This window comes from Mauremys mutica, chromosome 9, assembly GCF_020497125.1.
Source record: "Mauremys mutica isolate MM-2020 ecotype Southern chromosome 9, ASM2049712v1, whole genome shotgun sequence".
Lineage (NCBI taxonomy): Eukaryota > Metazoa > Chordata > Testudines > Geoemydidae > Mauremys > Mauremys mutica.
In genome coordinates, this window is record NC_059080.1 from 104,952,936 (window position 1) to 104,975,239 (window position 22,304).

Sequence of the window (22,304 nt, forward strand, 5' to 3'; positions counted from 1 at the left end):
ATAGACTCAGACCACAAAGTAAATAATCTAAAATAAAAGACAGTTCTTCTTCAAGTGATGGTCCCTATGTGTATTCCACATGTGGGTATCTATGCGCCTGAGTCCAGAAATTTGAGCAAGCAGAATCCACACATGCGCAGTAGATCTCCTTGTGCTCCAAATTGAGGACATAAAGGGGCAGTGCGAATCAATGTCTCTCCAGTTCCTCATTAATGCCACATGACCTGAGTTGGAATCCCATGTCCATTTCAATCTTCCTTTTTTGTGAAACTATAATACAATTTGTAAATAGTTTAGTAGTTAGTATTTTAATATTTTATAATTTACAGTTATTCCTCACTTCGGGATGCTTCTCCCTCCGAAGGGGGATTATGCCAAAAGTTCCAGGGTTCAAGAACTGTCTCCTCTGTTCCCATTCCTTCTCCATCAGAGATGACCACTGGTGCTGCTTTTATTGCCTTGGGATATTGCCACAAAGTGCAGTATCTGCCATTCTTTCCCTCTCTGAACTCGGGAGGGAGGAGAGCTCTGTCTGTGGAAGCACCTCATGGAGAAGGCTATGAAACCCCATTCAGATTCAGGCCAGGGAGACACCCCATACAACAGCCTCAAATAATGAGCAGTACCCCTCTAGCACAAGCTCCGGAGTCGAAGCAAAAATTCTTAAGCCTAGCAAACCCTCTCACGAGAGTAGGGGACATGAACATAGTCATATTTCTGTCCAGATATGTCTCTGAGAGAGGATCTTTCTCCATTTCGGTCAAAGTCAGTGAGTCCTAAATCTTCTTTCCAAGAATGAAAGGCATGAAAGAAGAAGAATCTGATGTTATCGGTTCTGGCTTTGGATCCATCCTACAAACCTGAGGAGTGGAACCCAATGCATCTGTCTGGGATTTCAATGCTGGGATCCCATCCAACATTCTCCATGCAGGATCCCCTAAACACTAGACCTATGGATGACTTTGATCCACTGGTACCTTCCTCAGGAGCCCCCCCCAGGTACCAAGGATAAGGTGACCAGATGTCCCGATTTTATAGGGACAGTCCCGATTTTGGGGTCTTTTTCTTATATAGGTTCCTATTACCCCCCACCCCATCCCGATTTTTCACATTTGCTGTCTGGTCACCCTAACCAAGGAAGACCGAGACCTTCACCTCGCTGGAGGGTATCTTCACCTTGCCCTGCCCACAGTCTCCCTTGCTATCAGATCCAGCTCTTTGTAGAGATATCCCTGCACCCAGGGAAACCACCCTGAGGGCAGGAATGTCGGCCACTATGATGTCTATAACTAACATCCTCCCACTGGTTCCATCTGTGCTGCCAGTAGAACAGGTGCCTATCATCTTGTCAAGTGAATGTGAGGCTCCTGATGAAACTCCTCCACCCACCCCCAAAAGGGGAGCAAGACTGGTCGGAGATCAAAGAAGGTATTGGAATCTCCCACCTCCTTCCAAATATGATTTTCCAGGGGACTGCTGGTACCCGATGCCATTGGTTCCTCCCCCTCTGGATGATCTCTACTTGTCTTATTGGGGCTTGTAGGATCCATATAACAGATACCTGGGATGTGTGCAGGAATCAGACAGACCCTCCTCTCCTAGCCAGTAACAGCTGGCTCCATCAGAATTTGTGGAGGAAGAAGACATCAAGCCAGGTCTGACTAGTAAGTCATCCTCCTCACTGGATGAACCAGTTGCCCCTTCATCCCACTGTCCACCTGATGTTCGCAAACTGTACCAGGAGTTGTTGCAGAGGGTAGCAGCTGAGCTGCAGATACATCACAGAGAGATTCAAGACACATAGCAGGATCTATTGGACACCTTTCAGCCCTCTGGCTTTTCAAGGGTGGCCCTTCCAGTTAATCAAGCCATCCTGAAATTCACCAGATCAATGTGACACACACCTGTCTTTTGTTGCCCTACCCCAAAGAGAGCTGAGAAGTGGTATTTTGTACCAGCAAACGGGGCTGAGTCCATATTTACCCATCCAGCTCCCAACTCCTATGCAATCAGCAACAGAGAAGTCCAGGGCTCAGTATTCCAAGAATCCCACAACTGATAAGGTCACTAAATGCCTCTTCCTTTTGGGTCGGAAGATATTCTCTTCAGCTAGTCTCTAATTCAGAGCTGCCGACTACCAAGCAATGATGCAAAATATGATTTCCTTAATTATGCCAAATGTACAGAGTTTAAAGGCAAACTTTCTTAGCAAGACAGGGCCGAGTTCCAAGCCCTCATTGTCAAAGGCAGGCTGATGACCAAAACATCACTTCAAGAGGCAGTTGACATGGTTGATACTGTCTCTAGAGCCATCACCACAGCTGTAGTCTTAAGGAGTTATGGTTGCAATCTTCAGGGTTCCCCAGGGATGTCCAGAATGCCATCAAGCACCTTTCCTTGGTGAGTCTAACCTTTTTAATGCAAAGACTGAGAATCTTTGCACACTCTAAAAGACTCTGGAACAACCTTACACTCCTTGAACATTTACACCCCGGCCCCAAAGAGGAAACATCATAAGCAACAATATAGACCCAAACCACTTCCTTAGATGTCCTATCATCAATGCTCATGTGAACCTCCATGTAAGAAGCAAAGGACTCAGATAGATGGCTTCTTTTACCTTTACAACCACCACCCAATATTCAAGGTGTTCTTTAGATTATACGATTGAGGACTGCATGTTGACATTGATGCCCTGCCTCATTACTCCCTCTGCCTTTGGTGGTCACCTTACCACTTTGCTCTCAACTGGACAGAAATAACTATAGGCAAGTGGGTACCAAACATCATAACCACCAAAGCTGTGCAATCAAGTTTATCTTGCCTCCCCACCACAAACCACCTTTTGGGCCCCTTCTCGGGGACCACTCTCATGAGGAAATCTCTCTTCTTTAGAACCAATTCCTCCTCAGTATCAGGGGACTGGGTTCTACTTGCCATATTTCTTGGTCCCAAAGAAAATGCAGTGGATGGAGACTGATTCTCGACTTACGCCAGCTGAATGTATTCATCTGGAAATTCCTCATGGTCACACTGGCATCAGTAATCCCCTCTCTGGAAGAGGGCACTTGGTTTGCAGCCCTCAAGGTGAAGGATGTTCATTTTCATACAGATATTCACCTTTCCCACAGAAAGTTTCTTAGATTCCTCATTGGGCAGGACCACTTCGAATTCAGGGTCCTTCCATTCACACTAGCTGCATCACCCAGAGTCTTCACAAATGTCCTTTCAGTAGTAGCAGCTTGGATGAAATGAAATAGTTTTACTGTCTTTCTATATCTCAGTAACTGGCTTCTGACAGGCAGGTCCATCACAGAAGGCTAGTCAGCAACAGCATTCCTACTCCATCTTCCCTGGGAATTTCCATCAACTACAAAAAGACTACTCTGAGCAACCCAGAGGACCTTAGACTTCATAGGGGCAACCTTGGATTTGACTGCAGCAAGAGCCTATCTTCCCACTGAGAGATTCCACATCATGAGCAATCTAATAAAACACATCACTTTGACATTCTGCACTGCAAAGCACCCCATTTTTATCATGATGATGAGTCACTCCCAGAGTGCAACCTGGAATTGGGGTACCACTGAGCCCTCTGACTCACCAGCCTGGGTTCCCTCTCACACTGTGCTGCTGTGACAAGCTGCAGACTGCTCCCGGTCCTATACTCCCACCAGCAGTCACACAGGCAGGGACGTCCCCAGCTGCAGTTACATGCAGGCTCTGGCCAGCCACTGCATGAATCAACAATAGAGAGATTATTACCCTTTCTAATACCCCCAGCTCCCCACCTAGGACCCCAGAGCTGTACTGTCCTGCCCTGGTCAAAAACCTGACCAGTATGAATTTATTACCCAGTTCAGCCCTCCCTCGACATGGAGAGGAATATGCACAACACCTTTGTTAACTGAGCTGAGATTTTCCCAAACACTTCATTCAAAAACACACTGGTTAAGATAAAACAAAACAAGTTAAAATCTATCTTTCTGTAGTTAATTAGGTGATTATAAGCGATAGCAAACAGATCAAAGTAGATTACCTAGCAAATAAACAAAACTGCAATCTAAGCCTAATATACTAGATAGGATTTGAATCAGCAATATCTCACCCTGACTGATGATACAAGCAGTCCACCAAGCTTCCATAGACAGACTAGAAATCACTTTAGCCTGGGATCAGCCCTTCCCTCAGTTCAGTCTTTGATCCTCAGGTGTTCCCAGGTATTCTCTTGTGTGGGGATTGAGCCTCTGAAATGATGTCATGCCCCATCTTTTATACTCTCTCCATATGGCAAGACTCTCCCCTTTGTGGAAAACTACAGGTACCAAAATGGAGTTCAGTGTCATGTGGTCTGGCCGCATGCCTTGCTGAGTCATAGCAGCCATTATCCATAGGCTGTCTGAGGAGACGCTCTTCCAAGGTCCACTGTCTTTGCTGATGGGCCATTAGCACTGTCTAGCTTCTTCATTGTTATATCTGAAAGGCTAGTTGTGGGTGTTTCCAACTTCACAACATCTTTCAGTAACACATGCATAGCAAAACTTTACAGCTTTGCATACAATGACAGCACATACAATCCAACGAGATATTCATATTTAGCAGATCAAGACTTTGAGAATGATACCTCACAAGGCATACTTTGTACAAAACATATCATCATTACATCACCACAGTAAGTATGGGGTGCTTTGGAGTGGAAAATGTCACATCACCCTCAAATCTCAGACCACTGTCAGGACTTGCCTTTCCAACCTTGGCCACATGGACTTATGAATCCACATTACACCAATTGCCAGGCTCCAACTCTGCTGTTTACAGACCTGGCTTCAATCTATCTACTCACCAGAAAAAGACAACGTCAGTGCCAAAGTAACAGTTCCAGCCAAGGTTTTGGTCTCTCTCACCTGGTGGACAAAGCTGGAGAAAGTTGGGATGGGATTTCCTTTCCCGACCCATGTATCAGAGGCAACTATGGTCGGATTCCTCCATATTGAGTTGGGGAGCTCTTACGAACAATCATACCACACCAGGATTTGGACCCATAAAGAGGCTGGGATGTACATCAGCTTACTGGAACTAAGGGCAGTCCATTGGACCTGCAGTGCATTCCTTCTGCTCAGCCGATCCTGTCACATGCAAGTAATATCAGATACCAGGTCAACTGTGTTCTGTGTAAACATGCAGGGGGAACATCCTCTGAAAACATCCACTCAATGTGCACGGCAGTCAAAAAAGCAAACAGAATGCTGGGACTAATTAAGAAGGGGATAGAAAATAGGACAGAAAATATCATGTTGCCTCTACATAAATCCATGGTACGCCCACATCTTGAATACTGTGTGCAGATGTGGTCTCCCCATCTCAAAAAAGATATATTGGAAAAGGTTCAGAAAAGGGCAACAGAAATGATTAAGGCTATGGAATGGCTTCCGTCTGAGGAGAGATTAATAAGACTGGGACTTTTCAGCTTGGAAAAGAGACGGCTAAGGGGAGATATGATTGAGGTCCTATAAAATCTTGACTGGTGTAGAGAAAGTAGATAAGGAAGTGTTGTTTACCATTTCTCATAACACGAACTATGGGTCACCAAATGAAATTAATAGGCAGCAGGTTTAAAACAAGTAAAAGGAAGTATTTCTTCACACAACGCACAGTCAACCTGTGGAACTCCTTGCCAGAGGATGTTGTGAAGGCCAAGACCATAACTGGGTTCAAAAGAGAACTAGATGAATTCATGGAGGATAGGTTGATCAATGGCTATTAGCCAGGATGGGCAGGAATGGTGTCCCTAGCCTCTGTTTGCCAGAAGCGGGGAATGAGCGATAGGGGATGGATCACTTGACAATTACCTGTTCCGTTCATTCCCTCTGGGGCACCTGGCACTGGCCACTGTCGGAAGACAGGATACTGAGCTAGATAGACCTTTGGTCTGACCAGTAGGACCATTCTTATTTTCTTAAACAAGATCCCTCCCTCTTTGTGTGGAGATACACCAACTCCAGACGTTGACTATCAGACATCACATCACTCTCTTAGCGGTATATCTACCAGGCGTGTAAAACTCCCTAGCAAATACTCAGCAGATATTTTTCAACAGACCATGAATAGGAGATTCACAATTTTGTTCTCAACAACATCTTCAGCCCGTGGGGAAAACACTGTCATGGGATCTGTTTGCCTCAAAAGAGAACATAAAACTTCTCTTTTACTGCTCCAGAATGCTCTGGGCTGAGGCTCAAAGGGCAGCTCTCTTCTGTTACCCTGGAGGGACCTCTTATCCCATCTCTCTGATACCACAAGTCCTGCAAAAGATCTGTCATGACAGAGCTCAGGTCATCCTTATTGAGCTCAGTTGGACAAGTCACGGCTGATTCTCAGACCTCCTGAGAATTTTGACCTGTCCACCCATCGACATCTGACCATTTCTGGATCTATTGATTTAACACAGTGGCACAATAAGGCATCCCAAATTGGTGCCAGTGCAACTCAAGGTCTGGTACTGTATTTGGATGGACATCAGATGTAGAGCTTTCGTGCTCAATAGCAGTTCAATCCATCCTCAACCAGAGCAGAAAGGATTCGACTATAAAATGTTATTAAGCCAAATGGAAAAATTTCTCCTTTTGGTCATGACAACACCAGTTATCTCCAGAGTCCGCTGGAATCCCGGCTATCCTAGATTACCTACTTAGCTTTAAGATGTCAGTTCTCTCTCTCAGTTAGCCATGGGTCCATCAGGCAGCAATCTGTGCTGTTCCTCCTTCTATTGAGGATCACACTGTTTTCACTCATCCTATGACATCTAGTAAGTCCTTAAAGGAATCTAGATCTTTTCCACAATTGGTAAGGCCAGTGTTTCAGTGGGCCCTCAACCTCGTTCTGTCAGCGCTCACCAAACCTTTTTGAATTATTAGCCACCCGTTCTATGTCCCATCACAGGATGAAAGTTGCCTTCCTAGGCCCTATCACATGAACAAGAAGGGTGAGCGAACTGGGAGCACTCATGGCAGATCTACCATTTACTACTATTCATAAAGCAAAGGTCTCTCTTTGCCTTCACCCCAAAATTCACCCCAAAGTAATTACAGAGTTTCTTATCAGTCAACCTAACCACTTACCAATATTTTTTCTAAAGCTGCCAGCCTCCAGTGAGGAGTGCATCAGACAGGCACTAGCCTTTTATATGCAAAGAACAAAAACAATTAGAAAAACTCCAAGACTTTTTATTACCATAACAGAGAGGTAGAGGGTGAAGCTGTATCTGCCCTGAGGCTCTCTAAATGGATTTCAGCCTGCATTACCCTTTGCTATCAACTATCTCATATTCTCCCCCTCCCTCCCATAGAGGGCGTGAGAGCCAGGGGTGGCACCGGGGGGAGAGGGCGGAAGGCGAGAGGGCAAAGCCCTCCCCCACACACGCTCTCCTGACACATTCAGTAAAATAGTGTCCCCAGGCTGGTTGTTCTGCTGCTGCTGGGGTCTCAGAGGCAGGGCGGTGCTGAACAGGCAAGTCTCCTTTCCCTGCCTAGAGAGAACAGCAGCAGCAGAGGAGCTCGGGCTGCCACTCCTGATGGTCAGCAGGGGTGGTGCTGCCTTTCTAGGTTTCCCTGCATGCTGTCCATAGAGAAGGGGTAATGCGAGGACTTGGAGCTGGCTCTGAAGGTGCTGGTTCTGAGAAAGGGGTACTATGGAGTTGGCCTGGGGAACAGTGTTGCCACTGCCAGGCCTTTTTTACTGCACAGCCTGTGCAGGTGCCTCCCAGGATTTTGCTGCCATCTCCTAGTAGTACCTAAGGCAGCATGAGGCAGGGCTGGGCTGGCTTAGTCCCAGGCATTTGGCTGGAATGAAGGGCCAGCCTGGCCACCAGAGGATGCTACCGTGGAGTGGGGGGATGGCACAGAAATCCACCAATTTGGGGCTCCGAATTACATCTGTTAAGGCTCGTCCCCTACCCTTCTTGGCTCACTCAACTCCAGCCTCTATACCCATGCCCCAACCCCTGGGTGTCTACCCCAACATCATCCCTCTGCTGGGATCTCCCTCCCCCCTGCCAAGTCTCTTGATCCTATTCCACACCCCCAACCCCTAAACTCCACCTCCTGCCCCCCATGGCCTCCATACCAGGTGTGGATTTTAGTCACATCCCCACCCCACAAAACAAGACACTCCCCATCTGCTGCAGAATTGCCGTTTTAGTTAGCATGCAAAACTGATGCTATTTGGTAAAATTTCAGGAAACGTGGGGTAAATTTTTTATACTTCGCCACCTGCTTGAGATCCCAAGTGATGCCCTAGTGACAGCCCATTCTACCAGAGTACAAGCAACCTCTACAGCATCTTTGTGAGACATACCTTTAATAGAAAAATATAGGGCAGCTACCTGGAGCTCATTACAAGCTTTTACAAGACACTGCTTTGGTCCAGTCTTCTACTACAGATACAGCTGTGGCGACAGCAATCTTGCAGAAAGCCATAACATCTGCATCCCACCATTTCCTCCTTGAATACTGCCTACTAATCTCCCACGTGTGGAATACGTGTAGAGGCCATCATTTGAAGAAGAAATGGAGGTTGGTTACTTACAACTGGAATGGTGGTTCTTCAAGATGTGTGGTCCTCTACCCACCATCTGTCCCCTCTGCTGTGGATCACATCTAGATTTGCGATAAGAAAAGGAACTGGACAGGTGTCAGTCTGTGCTGCCCTTTATGCCCTCAGTTCAGAGCACAAGAAAATCTATGGCATGCATGTGGACCAATAGACCCTATTTGCTAGAATTTCCAGACTCATGTGCCTGGTGCCGATATGTACCCATGTGTGGAATACAGATAGGACCACACATCTTGAAGAACCTCCAGTGAGAGGTAAGTAATGTCCATTTCCTCTGAAATTACAAACTTTGTTGTTGTTTTTTTTAAAAAGCATGCTCTCTGCTTTGAAATAAAAGAGAGTGGGGGATATTTATAGCAATATATGAATTTAGAAAGACCTTCAGATGTCATCCATTGCTATACAATTGTAGCAGGATTAAGGTCACTTATTACACATGAATGTGTATAATGAACTTCAATGAATTCTCCAAAAATTAGCCAAGCAAGCTATTAGTTGTATTAGTTGAATATTCAAAAGGACATCTTGTTTAAAGAATAATTAATGTATAATCTGAATTGCTAGCTTTTGAATTTTTAATTTTATAGTCTGTCAATTAGTTGACTTGATTGATAAATTTTAATAAAATCTTATTGTGAAAAATTTTCATCATGTTGAACACTAAACTTTTTAATAGTGTAGTGATGGCAGCTGAAGTATATTTCATATGCTTGCATTTGACATTTAAATGCTTGCAGCTATTGAAGGTCAATATTAAGTTGTGTTTTTTTCTCATTCACTGCTGATGTGCTTTCCGGAGCTGAGAACGGTCTCAGTATTTACATCTTTCCAAGTTCAAATTTAAAATTCCTTTGTCATAAATAAAATGTGTTGATAAGCATTATTTTGCATATACAGTATAAAAATGCCTTTTCTTAATTAAGAACTGTACTATATACAGATATTTTGGCTAAATATCAATTTATGAAAAAGCTTATGCAACAGCTTAAGACAGTCATATATAAGTTTAAGGCATTTTTTGTTTAAATGTAAAACAAGAAAATCTGCAGTCTAAATATTGACTATCTAGTGTAGAAAGGATCTCAATGCAAGTGCTTCTGCGTCTAGCAGTGAATGACAGCATTGATGCATTGTGTTCAGTAAAACATTTGCAAGAGCATTTAATAGTTCCTAAAACTTCCCTTATCTCATGCTTGATGTAAATTAAACATGCTAACATTTCCCATAAAAATCTTCATGCTGCAACTAAGGTTATTTACACTTTATGTATTTAATAAAACAGGTATGTCCATTTTATAATGAAATTTTTGTTTGGCTTATATTTGTGATTTTCTGATGTATCACTCTATAGAGAACTTCCTTCATCAGTATAACCATGACATATTTTGTTGAGGACTGTCTGATCTAATTTTCTTTCATTAAAGAACTAAAGTTTTCTACGTGTATGCCAAATTTTTTAAAACAAAAGCTACTTACCACTTCAGCAAATTTCCTTACATATGTGTTTAAATTTTTAGGTGGCCAAGAAGAATACGTCTTGTCTTATGAACCAGTCAGCCAACAAGAAGGTTTGTAGAACCTATTAAATTAAAAAAAAAATTTATTAAGATATCAAAAAGTTCCAAGTATCAGGGTGTAGCCGTGTTAGTCTGTATCCACAAAAACAACAAGGAGACCCGTGTCATCTTAAAGACTAACGGATTTATTTGAGCATAAGCTTTCGTGGGTAAAAAACCCACTTCTTCAGACCCACGAAAGCTTATGCCCAAATAAATCTGTTGGTCTTTAAGGTGCCACCAGACAAAATGTTCCAAGTGTCTCTAGACACTGACATTACACTTAACACCCCAAAAACCTATTATACAGTACTTGAATTAAAATATTATTCCAGTACATACATTATAATGCCATTAATACTAATGAGTGCCAGTCCCTAGTAATATCTATACACCACTGACTTTACACAGGGATAATTTATGTTTAAGAGTTATATCTGAATTTGAATCCTGTCAGATCATAGAGCTTGATTACTTGTTTTTAAATAGGCTAATATCTTCCTATCATAGAATATTAGGGTTGGAAGAGACCTCAGGAGGCCATCTAGTCCAATCTCCTGCTCAAAGCAGAACCAACAGCAACTAAATCATCCCAGCCAAGGCTTTGTCAAGCCAGGCCTTAAAAGCCTCTAAGGATGGAGATTCCACCACCTCCCTAGGTAACACATTCCAGTGCTTTACCACCCTCCTAGTGAAATAGTTTTTCCTAATATCCAACCTAGACCTCCCCCGCTGCAACTTGAGACCATTGCTTCTTGTTCTGTCATATGCCACCACTGAGAACAGCCGAGCTCCATCCTCTTTGGAACCCCCCTTCAGGTGGTTGAAGGCTACTATCAAATCCCCACTCACTCTTCTCTTCTTCAGACTAAATAACCCCAGTTCCCTCAGCCTCTCCTCATAAATCATATGCCGAGCCCCCTAATCATTTTCGTTGCCCTCCGCTGGACTCTCTCCAATTTTACCACATCTCTTCTTCAGTGGGGGGACCAAAACTGGACACAATACTCCAGATGAGGCCTCACCAATATTGAATGGAGGGGAATTATCACGTCCCTCGATCTGCTGACAATGCCCCTATTTATACAGCCCAAAATGCCGTTACCCTTCTTGGCAACAAGGACACACTGTCGACTCATATCCAGCTTCTCATCCACAGTAACCCCTAGGTCCTTCTCTGCAGAACTGCTGCCTAGCCATTCGGTCCCTAGTCTGTAGCAGTGCATGGGATTCTTCCTTCCTAAGTGCAGGACTCTGCACTTGTCCTTGTTGAACCTCATCAGATTTCTTTTGGCCCAATCCTCCAATTTGTCTAGGTCAATCTGGACCTTATCTCTACCCTCCAGCTTATCTACCTCTCCACCCAGCTTAGTGTCATCTGCAAACTTGCTGAGGGTGCAATGAATCCCATCATCCAGATCTTTAATAAAGATCAGAGGAGTAGCTGTGTTAGTCTGGATCTGTAAAAAGTGACAGAGTCCTGTGGCACATTATAGACTAACAGACATATTGGAGCATAAGCTTTCGTGGGTGAATACACGTGCATCCGACGAAGTGGGTATTCACCCACGAAAGCTAATGCTCCATTACGTCTGTTAATCTATAAGATGCCACAGAACTCTCTGTCGCTTTTTAATAAAGATGTTGAACAAAACCAGCCACAGGACCGACCTCTGGGGTACGCCACTTGATACCAGCTGCCAACTAGACATTGAGCCATTGGTCACTGCCTGTTGAGCCCGACAATCTAGTCAGCTTTCTATCCATCTTATAGTGCATTCATCCAATCCATACTTTTTTAACTTGCTGTCAAGAATACTGTGGGAGACCATATTTAGCTTTGCTAAAGTCAAGATATATCACATCCACTGCTTTCCCCATATCCACAGAGCCTGTTATCACATCATAGAAGACAATCAGGCATTACTCCCAGCCATTACCTCTCTTGTGTGGAGACCCATGCCTTACACTGAAATATTCCCAGCAAGCCAGTTTGCCTGTAGGCCAGCACCTATGCTTTGTTTTCTTTCTCTGAGGGCATTGCCAGCAGGTACAAGTTACTACGCAGCTCTTTCTAAGCAAGAACCTTTATTTTTAGGGTAAAATTATTGGAGAGAACATTTTTTTTAAAAAAGGAAGTTCTGATACACATGCTAAAAGCTTACAAGAGGTTACCCATCTCTCTTATAGGGCCCCAATAGGCCAAAGTCTTTCCAAGCCTTTCGCAGGAGTTGAGGGCCCTTGGACAAGAAGGTCCTGTCTATTTGCTGTATCAGAAAAAAGGAACTGAGTCAGTTTAAATCTGGCTTTAAATCAAAAGCCCTTTCTTTATCTGTTGGTGTCTGCAAAATCCAGTTTGAACCAGTGTATGCAACCCTCCTCAGGGAATGGTACCTCTCTGGAGGTATTTAAGACCTAAGTGATTCACTTTAATCACCTCGCACTGGTCATAGTTCCTAGTAGAGCTGTGGAAACTCTCCCCGCCACCCCAGAGTTGCGTATATAAACCATTCATACACGTAATACAATTTGGTCCCCAAAGATATTACATGCAGATTTAATATCTTATCAGACTCAGCATCCTGCAGGTCCCATTGTTCTCAGAATAGCAAGTCTGAAAATATAGCAACTATATTTAGATTCATAAATGTAGCTGTTGGATGATGAGCTCTTTTGAAATCTTGCCGTTTAGCACGTAAATAAGTGATCAATTTTTCCAAGCTGTGGAGCACTCAGCAGCTCACATTGACTTCAATATAGATTTACTCCTGAGGGCATTCTGTGCCAAAAAATTAAAAATTCTATCCATAATATTTTAAAATTCTACTAGTTTTATTTGTTAATAAATAAAAAATAATAAAAATAACCCTGCAGCTCCTCCTCCCCCCCCCCATCCCCAGGACGTGGATTCAGCGGTGAGGCTTCACCCGACCCTGACACAGCACAAGGCCTGGGCTTGCCCCAGAAACACCCTAGGGCTCTGTGCCAGGCGCACCAGGTGTGGCGCACGCAGGTTCAACCAGGCAGGACCAAGTGTGGAGGGGCTCAGTGTGGGGGGATCCAGGTGTGAGGTGAGAGGATTCTGTGTGGGACAATCTGTGTGCAGGCAGCTGAGTGTGGTATCTAGGTGTGGGGGGATCTGGATGCACAGAGGTTCATTAGGGGGGTTCCAGGTGCAGGGGCAATGGGACTCTGCAGTGGCTTCCAGGTGAAGGTGGTTGGAGATCAGCGGGGGGGCTGGGTGCTGGGGAAGTGGGGCTTGGTGGTGTGGGGGGTCTGGGTGCAGTTATTTGGGTTCAGTGGTGTGGGCTTCTGCATGTGGGGGCTCAGGGTGGTGTAGGGGGTAGGGCTCATCAGGGTGGCGGATTGAGTTAGGGAGATCAGCAGGGGGTGGTCTGGGTGCAGGGGTGGGGATGGGGTGGTAGGGGATCTGGGTGCAGGGGGGGCTCTAGATGCAGGGGTTGAGGTTCAGTGGGGTGGCATTTGGGTATGAAGGGCATGGGGGGTTCTGGATGTACCGGGTGAGGCTTGGCAAAGGTGTCTGGGTATTGGAAGTCCAGATACATGAGGGTTGGGTGGATGGGGGAGCAGCTCCCTGTACAGTGACCCCCTCCTCCCACAGCTGAGAAGCTATGTGGTCAGGAAGCAAGGGAGGATGCTGAGCTTTCTGCAGCTGGGAGAGGTTTCTGTGGGTGAGTCTGGCACAGCCCAAGCAATTCCTTGCAGGGGAAGAGGAAGTCCAATTCTGCCTCCAGCCCGACTGGGACTAGTAGCTGATCCCGGCTCAGGGCAGGAGCCACTGGCTGGGGTATCCCCAACCCTGTGGTGATTTATCTCTCTGCCGGCTGCCTGAAATGATGTACCTGTGCTGCTAGGGAGTGGTGCATGACTGTTCTTCCAGCTTCCCTTTGCTACCCTGTCAGAAAGTCATTTTTCTGTGTGGAAGCAAAGAAATCTGCGGAGGACATGAATTCTGCGCACACGCAGTGACACAAAATTCCCCCAGGAGTATAGATTGGCCTACAACCTTCTATAATTTCTCCCACCAGGAATAAATGTTGTCTGTTTCAACTGTATCTTAATAAATTTGTTAGTCTCTAAGGTGCCACAAGTACTCCTGTATCTTAATGGTATAATATAATATAACTGTAATCTATAATCACAATTATAATAAAGCTTGTTTTGGTGAAATTTGAAGGTGTTTTAATGATCAGACTATAATGAAGAAATATTATCAATCTATCTTTGACAGTCAATTACACTCGGCCAGTGATTGTTTTGGGACCCATGAAAGACAGAATAAATGATGATTTAATCTCAGAATTTCCAGACAAATTTGGATCATGTGTTCCACGTAAGTCCCAGCAAATACCATAGTGAATTTAATCAAATAAGTGCTGTCATAGTCCTTCTGTGACCTCTCTGTGTTGAAGCTCAATAATTTTTATATTGTGACATATCTTTACCTCCTAAAATTATTTAAGTGTTAAATTTGTATCCATTTCTCATTTAACAATTTTACACTATAAATGGAAGACATTCTCTGGAAATATTTGCTTTCAGGTATTGTAGAAAACATTTAATTTGTGGTAAAAGTTGTAGTTTTCTGCTTAAAGAGCTCTACTTATCTTTAAAGATACTACCAGACCAAAACGAGATTATGAGGTGGATGGCCGAGATTACCACTTTGTCACCTCTCGAGAGCAAATGGAGAAGGATATTCAGGATCACAAATTCATTGAGGCTGGCCAGTACAACAATCACCTTTATGGAACAAGTGTCCAGTCAGTGCGGGAAGTAGCAGAAAAGGTAAATCTAGTGCCAGTGTGAGACTTCCATTTTCTGAAATGATATTTTTAAGTTTCACAGCTATATGGGTAGGTCTTCGTTTATATACCATGCTCCTCTGAACATGCATAATAAATAGCATAAATACTTAGAATTATAAACAGAGAATAGGATCAAGTAGCCGTGTTAGTCTGGATCTGTAAAAGCAGCAAAGAGTCCTGTGGCATCTTATAGACTAACAGACATATTGGAGCATGAGCTTTCATGAGTGAATACCCACTTCGTCGAATACAAGACGAAGTGGGTATTCACCCACGAAAGCTCATGCTTCAATACGTCTGTTAGTCTATAATGTGCCACAGGACTCTTTGCTGCTTAAACAGGGAATAGGAATGCTATAATTTATATATATATACAACCAATTCTATCCACTATTTTAATACTATCATTTACAGAAAAACCCTTGCTCCTTCACACACAAAAATCTATTTCCTCTAGCAAGGATTTAACAGAGTGATATAGTGATGTCTCATATTATTAAGATCTTGTCTATTCACAAACAAAAAGTGCATTTAGTTACAGTTAAAGTTACATCAGGACACACCTCATCCACCCAAAACCTTAAAAGAATGGAAATAAAAAGTTAAAGGGAAAGACCTCTGCATTCCTTTCAATGTTCATATTGCCTATGGTGCTATCAGTAACACACTCCCAACACTTAGTAATCCATCTCTAATAAATACGAAAAAGCAAGACGTAGTCCATCTTCTTCAAACTTGCACTCTGCAAGTTTGGTTGATAAAGGTAACTGCAGAGATGTAATATACTTAGAGTTTTGAAAGGCACTTGACTTAGTGCCGCATGACATTCTGATTAAAAACTTAAGCACTATACAATTTCAATAAAGTCCACAGTAGCTGGATTAAGAACTAGCTGACAGATTTCAAAAAATAGCAGTCAGAGGGCAGCTATCATCGAATGAAGGTGTTCCTAGTGTTTATTTTATTAAAAATGCATTTTAATAGAGCCAAATGCATGAAAAGGATTTAGGGATCATAGTAAACAAACAACTCAACATAAGCTTCCAATACAATGCTGTAGCAAAACAAGCTAATCCAATCTTTGGCTCTATAAACACAGGAGCATTGTGAGCAAGAGTAGGGAAGTGATTTCACCTCTGTATACAGAATAAGAGAGAGTAGTACTGGAGTACTGCATACAGTTCTGGTGTTCACATTCTAAAAAGAATGCCGAAAAATTTGAGAGTGTACAGAAAGAAAACACAAAAATTATTCAGGAGCTGCAAAAAAGCCTTACTGTGTGAGATTTAAAGGGCTACATTTGTTTAGCTAATGCAAAAGAAAATTGAGAGTTGACTTGATTAGTGTATTAATGCCTTCATGGGAAGAAAATCACAGGTACTAAAGGGCTATTTAATCTAGTGGAGAAAGGCATAAAAAGAATTAATGACTGGAAATTGAAGACAAATTCAGATTAGAAATAAGGCACAAATTTTAGCAGTGAAGGTGATTACATTGGAACAAACTTCCCTAAAATAGAGGGAGAAAGGTGGGCGACACATGTGGAGTTTGTGGGAGGAATGGATGAATGCAAGAAGCACCTGGTATGTGCTGTTCACTAAGCCTAGTATGCTTAGAAGGAACAAAATGTGCAATCCTCTAGTACATCTAAAACCTAGAGAAGAAAATCCCCAACCAATATTAAAAGGCAGGGTAATTTCTTGAAATAGTGACACTGCATTACATATGTGACAGATATGTGAAAAATAGGGCATTGTACAGGCCAGTGTCACTTCCAGTTATAAAACAAAGTATTATCAACCCATATTCATTAGGACTAGTTAAGGCCAACACAACTCTAAAGGCTGGAGTTTTGATTGGAATTGTGCCTTATCCTTAGATATAATTTTTTTAATCAGTGGGTACTACTGAAATAAATTTGACTGCAATTGGAAACTCTTAGGGTGATGAAATTCTGATTCCATTGACATCAGTGGGAAAAACTCCCACTGATTTAATTGGGGCCAGGCTTTCACTTCTAAATTGCATGTAATATGCACGTGTGTAACTTGAGGACTTTACTCTCTTCCCTCTCCCCTCCCCCCTTCTGCTTTAGGGGAAACACTGCATTCTTGATGTTTCTGGCAATGCGATCAAGAGGTTGCAGATAGCCCAGCTGTACCCAATCTCCATTTTTATTAAACCCAAATCAGTGGAAAACATCATGTGAGTAAAAACAATGTACCTGAAGCTCACTTGTTTCAAAGACAGTGAAGGGTTTTTAAAAAAATAGCTATAAATAATTTGAAAGATAATATAAAACCCACTTTTAAAAAATGTAATTGTTTTGTGTATGTAACTTTCTACATTGAATTCCCAAGGGGACTTTTAAGGCTGGGTGGTTCTTTGATTCCTGGTTCCTATATGTATTCCACAGATGGGTACTCATGCTTGCCATCCACCAGAGACTGGAAATTCTAACAAGCCGCATCCGTTGGCCCAAACATGCACAGTAGTTCTCATGCTCCAGACTGAGGGCATAGGCGCCAGTGCAAGCCAGATCCTCCCCAGTTCCTCCTTACAGCTGCATAACCTGAGTCAGAATCCCTGTGTCCACAGATTTCTCCAGTTTTTTCTTTATAGCCTATAAATAGATATAGTAAATAGTTTGACTTAATATAGTATAGTTAGTATCATTCTTTCCCCATACTGGGGAGTCCCTCCCCAGGGTCTGGGACTATGCCCAGTGTTCTGGGTTTCAGGAAGCGTCTCTCTTGCTCTTGCTCCTTCACCGTGATCAGCGAACACCTCTACCATTTGGGTATCTTCAAAGTGCCGCATCGGTCGATCGTTTCCTCCGTGAACATGCAAATCTCGTGAGCTTCAACTGAGGAAACACCTTATGGAAAAGGCTGAGACCACACTCTGATGCGGGGCAGAATGCTTACACTCTACTTTGGCCCCAAGAGACAAACAGCACCCCTCCAAGCACAAGCTTGTGAGCAGAGACTACTGCTACTAAGCCGAAGGACTCCTCATGCAATGCTTCCAGTGAAAGTAGGCTGCACTCCCACAGTCACAAGGACAGAGCTCCATCCAGATCTGTTCATAAAAGACGAGATCCCTCCCTGAGCTGGTCAGGTGAGCCTTCGCATGTAAATCCTAAGGGCTCAGGAACACTGAAAACCCCCAGTCAGAGGGTAAAATGCAAAAGAAAAAGGATCTGACTCCTAAGCACAAGGACTGACATCTGCTGGCTCCATGCAGGACCTGACTCTTTGGCGGTACTGGCCCGTCCCTCAAAGGACCACCCAACTGCAGTCTTTTGGGACACATCAGAATTCTCAGCCCCATTCGTCAGAACACCCCAAACACCAGAATCTATGGACACTTGCACTTCCCTGGAGGATATCTTTCTCCCTTTCCCCCAGTCACCCTCTCTTCTCTAGCCCGATCCTTCCAGGGACATTTTCACACCAGAGGATGAGACGACTTCAGTGAGACAGGAACCATCTTTTCTTCTTTGAGTAGTGTATCTAGGAGTGCTCCACTTTAGTCCCTTCATGTGCGCATGCACTTCTCAAGCTCTTGATTAGAGATTTTCTGTTAGCAGAATCAGTTTGGCCCATACAGGTGTCCTATACCTCCTTGTGCCGCACATCACCTAAGAACCCAGAATCGCAGACTTTATAGGCCTGCACAGGTGAACTGCCCTTAGCCTGAGATGGAACCCCTCAGCCTGAGATAGAACCCTAGTGTGTCTGCCTTGAGCATGCCTTGGCTAATTTCTTGTTTATCGTTTAGTACTAGTGAGTATGAGATAGTTGTTAGCTAGCTAGTTAGTAGGTAAGTATTGAGAGGATTAACTTTGTTCCTCTCCACACCCCACTCACTGGGCTCTATCCTCATGGGGAAGCTTCTTCTTTAAAGTCTGGAGTAATTGTTAAAATCATGTTTTGCTAACAAGGCCTGATAATGACACAGAACTGCAGGGCTAAGGAAATTAGAGAGGCTATCAAAATTAAGAACTCAATAATAGTGAGGGATTTCAATTATCCCCATATTGACTGGGAACATTTCACTTCAGGACGAAATGCAGAGATAAAATTTCTCGATACTTTAAATGACTACTTCATGGAGCAGCTGGTATGGGAACCGACAAGGGGAGAGGCAACTCTAGATTTAATCCTGAGTGGAGTGCAGGAGTTGGTCCAAGAGGTAACTATAACAGGACCGCTTGGAAATAGTGACCATAATACAGTAGCACTCAACATCCCTATGGTGGGATGTGGTGGTGGTGGTGGGAAGAACATCTGAACAGCCCAACACTGTGGCATTTAATTTCAAAAGGGGGAACTATACAAAAATGAGAGGGTTAGTTAAACAATAGTTAAAAGGTACAGTGACTAAAGTGAAATCCCTGCAAGCTGCATGGGCGCTTTTTAAAGACACTATAATAGAAGCCCAACTTCAATGTATACCCCAAATTAAAAAACACAGTAAAAGAACCAAAAAAGAGCCACCGTGGCTTAGCAACCATGTAAAAGAAGCAGTGAGAGATAAAAAGACTTCCTTTAAAAAGTGGAAGTCAAACCCTAGTGAGGCAAATAGAAAGGAGCATAAACACTGCCAAATTAAGTGCAAGCGTGTAATAAGAAAAGCCAAAGAGGAGTTTGAAGAATGGCTAGCTAAAAATTCCAAAGGTAATAACAAAATGTTTTTTAAGTACATCAGAAACAAGAAGCCTGCTAAACACCCAGTGGGGCCCCTTGTTGATCGAGATACAAAAGGAGCGCTTAAAGATTATAAAGTTATTGCGGAGAAACTAAATGGATTCTTTGCTTCAGTCTTCACAGCTGAGGATGTTGGGGAGATTCCCAAACCTGAGCCGGCTTTTGTAGGTGACAAATCTGAGGAACTGTCACAGATTGAAGTGTCACTAGAGGAGGTTTTGGTATTAATTGATAAACTCAACATTAACAAGTCACCAGGACCAGATGGCATTCACCCAAGAGTTCTGAAAGAACTCAAATGTGAAGTTGCGAAACTATTAACTAAAGTTTTTAACCTGTCCTTTAAATCGGCTTCGGTACCCAGTGACTGGAAGTTAGCTAATGTAACGCCAATATTTAGAAAGGGCTTTAGAGGTGATCCCGGCAGTTACAGACTGGTAAGTCTAACGTCGGTACCGGGCAAATTAGTGGAAACAATAGTTAAGAATAAAACTGTCAGACACATAGAAAAACATGAACTGTTGAGCAATAGTCAACATGGTTTCTGTAAAGATAAATCATGTCTTACTAATCATTAGAGTTCGTTGAAGGGGTCAACAAACATGTGGACAAGGGGGATCCGGTGGACGTAGTGTACTTAGATTTCCAGAAAGCCTTTGACAAGGTCCCTCACCAAAGGTTCTTACGTAAATTAAGCTGTCATGGGATAAAAGGGAAGGTCCTTTCATGGATTGAGAAATGGTTAAAAGACAGGGAACAAAGAATAGGAATAAATGGTAAATTCTCAGAATGGAGAGGGGTAACTAGTGGTGTTCCCCAAGGGTCAGTCCTAGGACCAATCCTATTCAACTTATTCATAAATGATCTGGAGAAAGGGGTAAACAGTGAGGTGGCAAAGTTTGAAGATGATACTAAACTGCTCAAGATAGTTAAGACCAAAGCAGACTGTGAAGAACTTCAAAAAGATCTCACAAAACTAAGTGATTGGGCAACAAAATGGCAAATGAAATTTAATGTGGATAAATGTAAAGTAATGCACATTGGAAAAAATAACCTCAACTATACATACAATATGATGGGGGCTAATTTAGCTACAACGAGTCAGGAAAAAGATCTTGGAGTCATCGTGGATAATTCACCATTACACCAGTTTAAACCTGCAAATGACCTGTTCTCCATGCTGCAGAGGAAGGTGAAAAACGCCCAGGGTCTCTGCCAATCTGACCCAGGGGAAAATTCCTTCCTGATACCAAATATGGTGATCTACCATAAAATGTTTTCTAAAAAGGACACTGTGGAAACCTCCCATGGGAGGCACAGGAGTTTGGGTCTCTGTTGCAGGGCCAGTACCTCCTGCCCCTTTCACATGGAACGGGGCGTGAGGTTGTGGTAGTCGCCTGGTTAAGTCAATATGGCTGGACTCAACTTCAGGGTTGCGTGGTCCAATGGCTGGCACCATCAGGGCTCCCCTCATCTGCAGGGGAATGTGGTCTAATGGCTGGAGTCAGTAGGGTGCTCCGGGGACGGCAGGGGTGTGCGGCTTACTGGCCAGAGTCAATAGGGCTCCCCTGGACTGCAGGGAATCATGGCCTAATGGCCAAAGTTGATAGGATGCCCCTTGGTGACAGGGAAGCGCGGCCCAATGGCCATAGGCCATAGCAGCAAGGTTTGATGGGACGCCCCCCAAAAGGAAGGGGTGGCCACATTGGGGGACCTAGGCCCTCCACTGCTCCACCCGCAACACACCAACTGTTACCCGGACACTGGCTAGTCCCTCCTTAGGCTACTTCCTACTGTGACTCTTGTAGCTGAAGTCAGGGTGTCTTTGGGGTCTCGGGGTGCCTCAGGTGCCAACTGCAATCTCCCTAGAGCATCTATGGGTGCCTGGGCCTCGGCATCTCCTGCTCCCTCAGTCCAGGTACCTGGCTGCTCGTCAGCGGAGCTTGCGAGGTGAGTCCTTCCTCCTTGGCTGTCAGCCCAGACTGAGCTAAGCTGCTCCCTTTTATACTGCAGCAGCAGTTGGAGCATGCCCAGCAGGGTCGAGGGGGCATGGCTTTTGCTGCTTGATATGCATTTAATGCAGGAAATAGAAAAGATAAAGCAAGGGGAGTAATCAAGGTTGTTAAACAGCAAACTTATCCGGACCACACTAGTATAAAAAGGAATTCATAATATTGGGAAAGAAAATTTGTAAGGCTAAAAGGTCTTGGGCACTACATAAAATTAGTAATTCAAGTGTGCCAATTATAATTGCTGTTCCTAGATGGACAGGGAATCCTAAAGAATTAGTATATGTTAACAGTGTACAGTAGATAATGGGACCTATAAACAGCACTATTCCAGTATACAAATGGCAGCATAAGGAGATGAAATAAACACAGCCAGCTGTAAATGAATCAGGCACAGATGGTTCTTTGAGTGGTCAGCCTAAATAAGAGAGTGAAGGAGGTGGTACAGCTCTGGTACACAGTATGTACTCTGAGATACCACAACTTTTCAGCGGGGACAGCACCGTGCCTGGGGAGGCTGGATGGGTTTTGTCTAAACCTCACTTCTCTGGCTCAGATGGGGACCCATGCCCTATGGCCTACTGTGCA

General features: G+C 43.8%; 1 protein-coding gene across 15 annotated transcripts in view; it reads left to right on the forward strand.

The window, feature by feature from the left end:
- The window catches only part of DLG1 (discs large MAGUK scaffold protein 1), a 740,792-nt gene that overhangs the window by 333,149 nt on the left and 385,339 nt on the right, over nt 1-22,304 (forward strand). For 7 of the 15 annotated variants that reach the window (XM_045030006.1, XM_045030008.1, XM_045030017.1 and 4 more), the window contains 4 exons: nt 10,128-10,178; nt 14,419-14,520; nt 14,803-14,975; nt 17,091-17,200. The exons of the other annotated variants lie outside the window; for them this stretch is intronic. In XM_045030006.1, the coding sequence (XP_044885941.1) occupies nt 10,128-10,178; nt 14,419-14,520; nt 14,803-14,975; nt 17,091-17,200 (436 nt within the window). The remainder of the gene's footprint in view (nt 1-10,127; nt 10,179-14,418; nt 14,521-14,802; nt 14,976-17,090; nt 17,201-22,304) is intronic. 15 annotated transcript variants of the gene reach the window in all.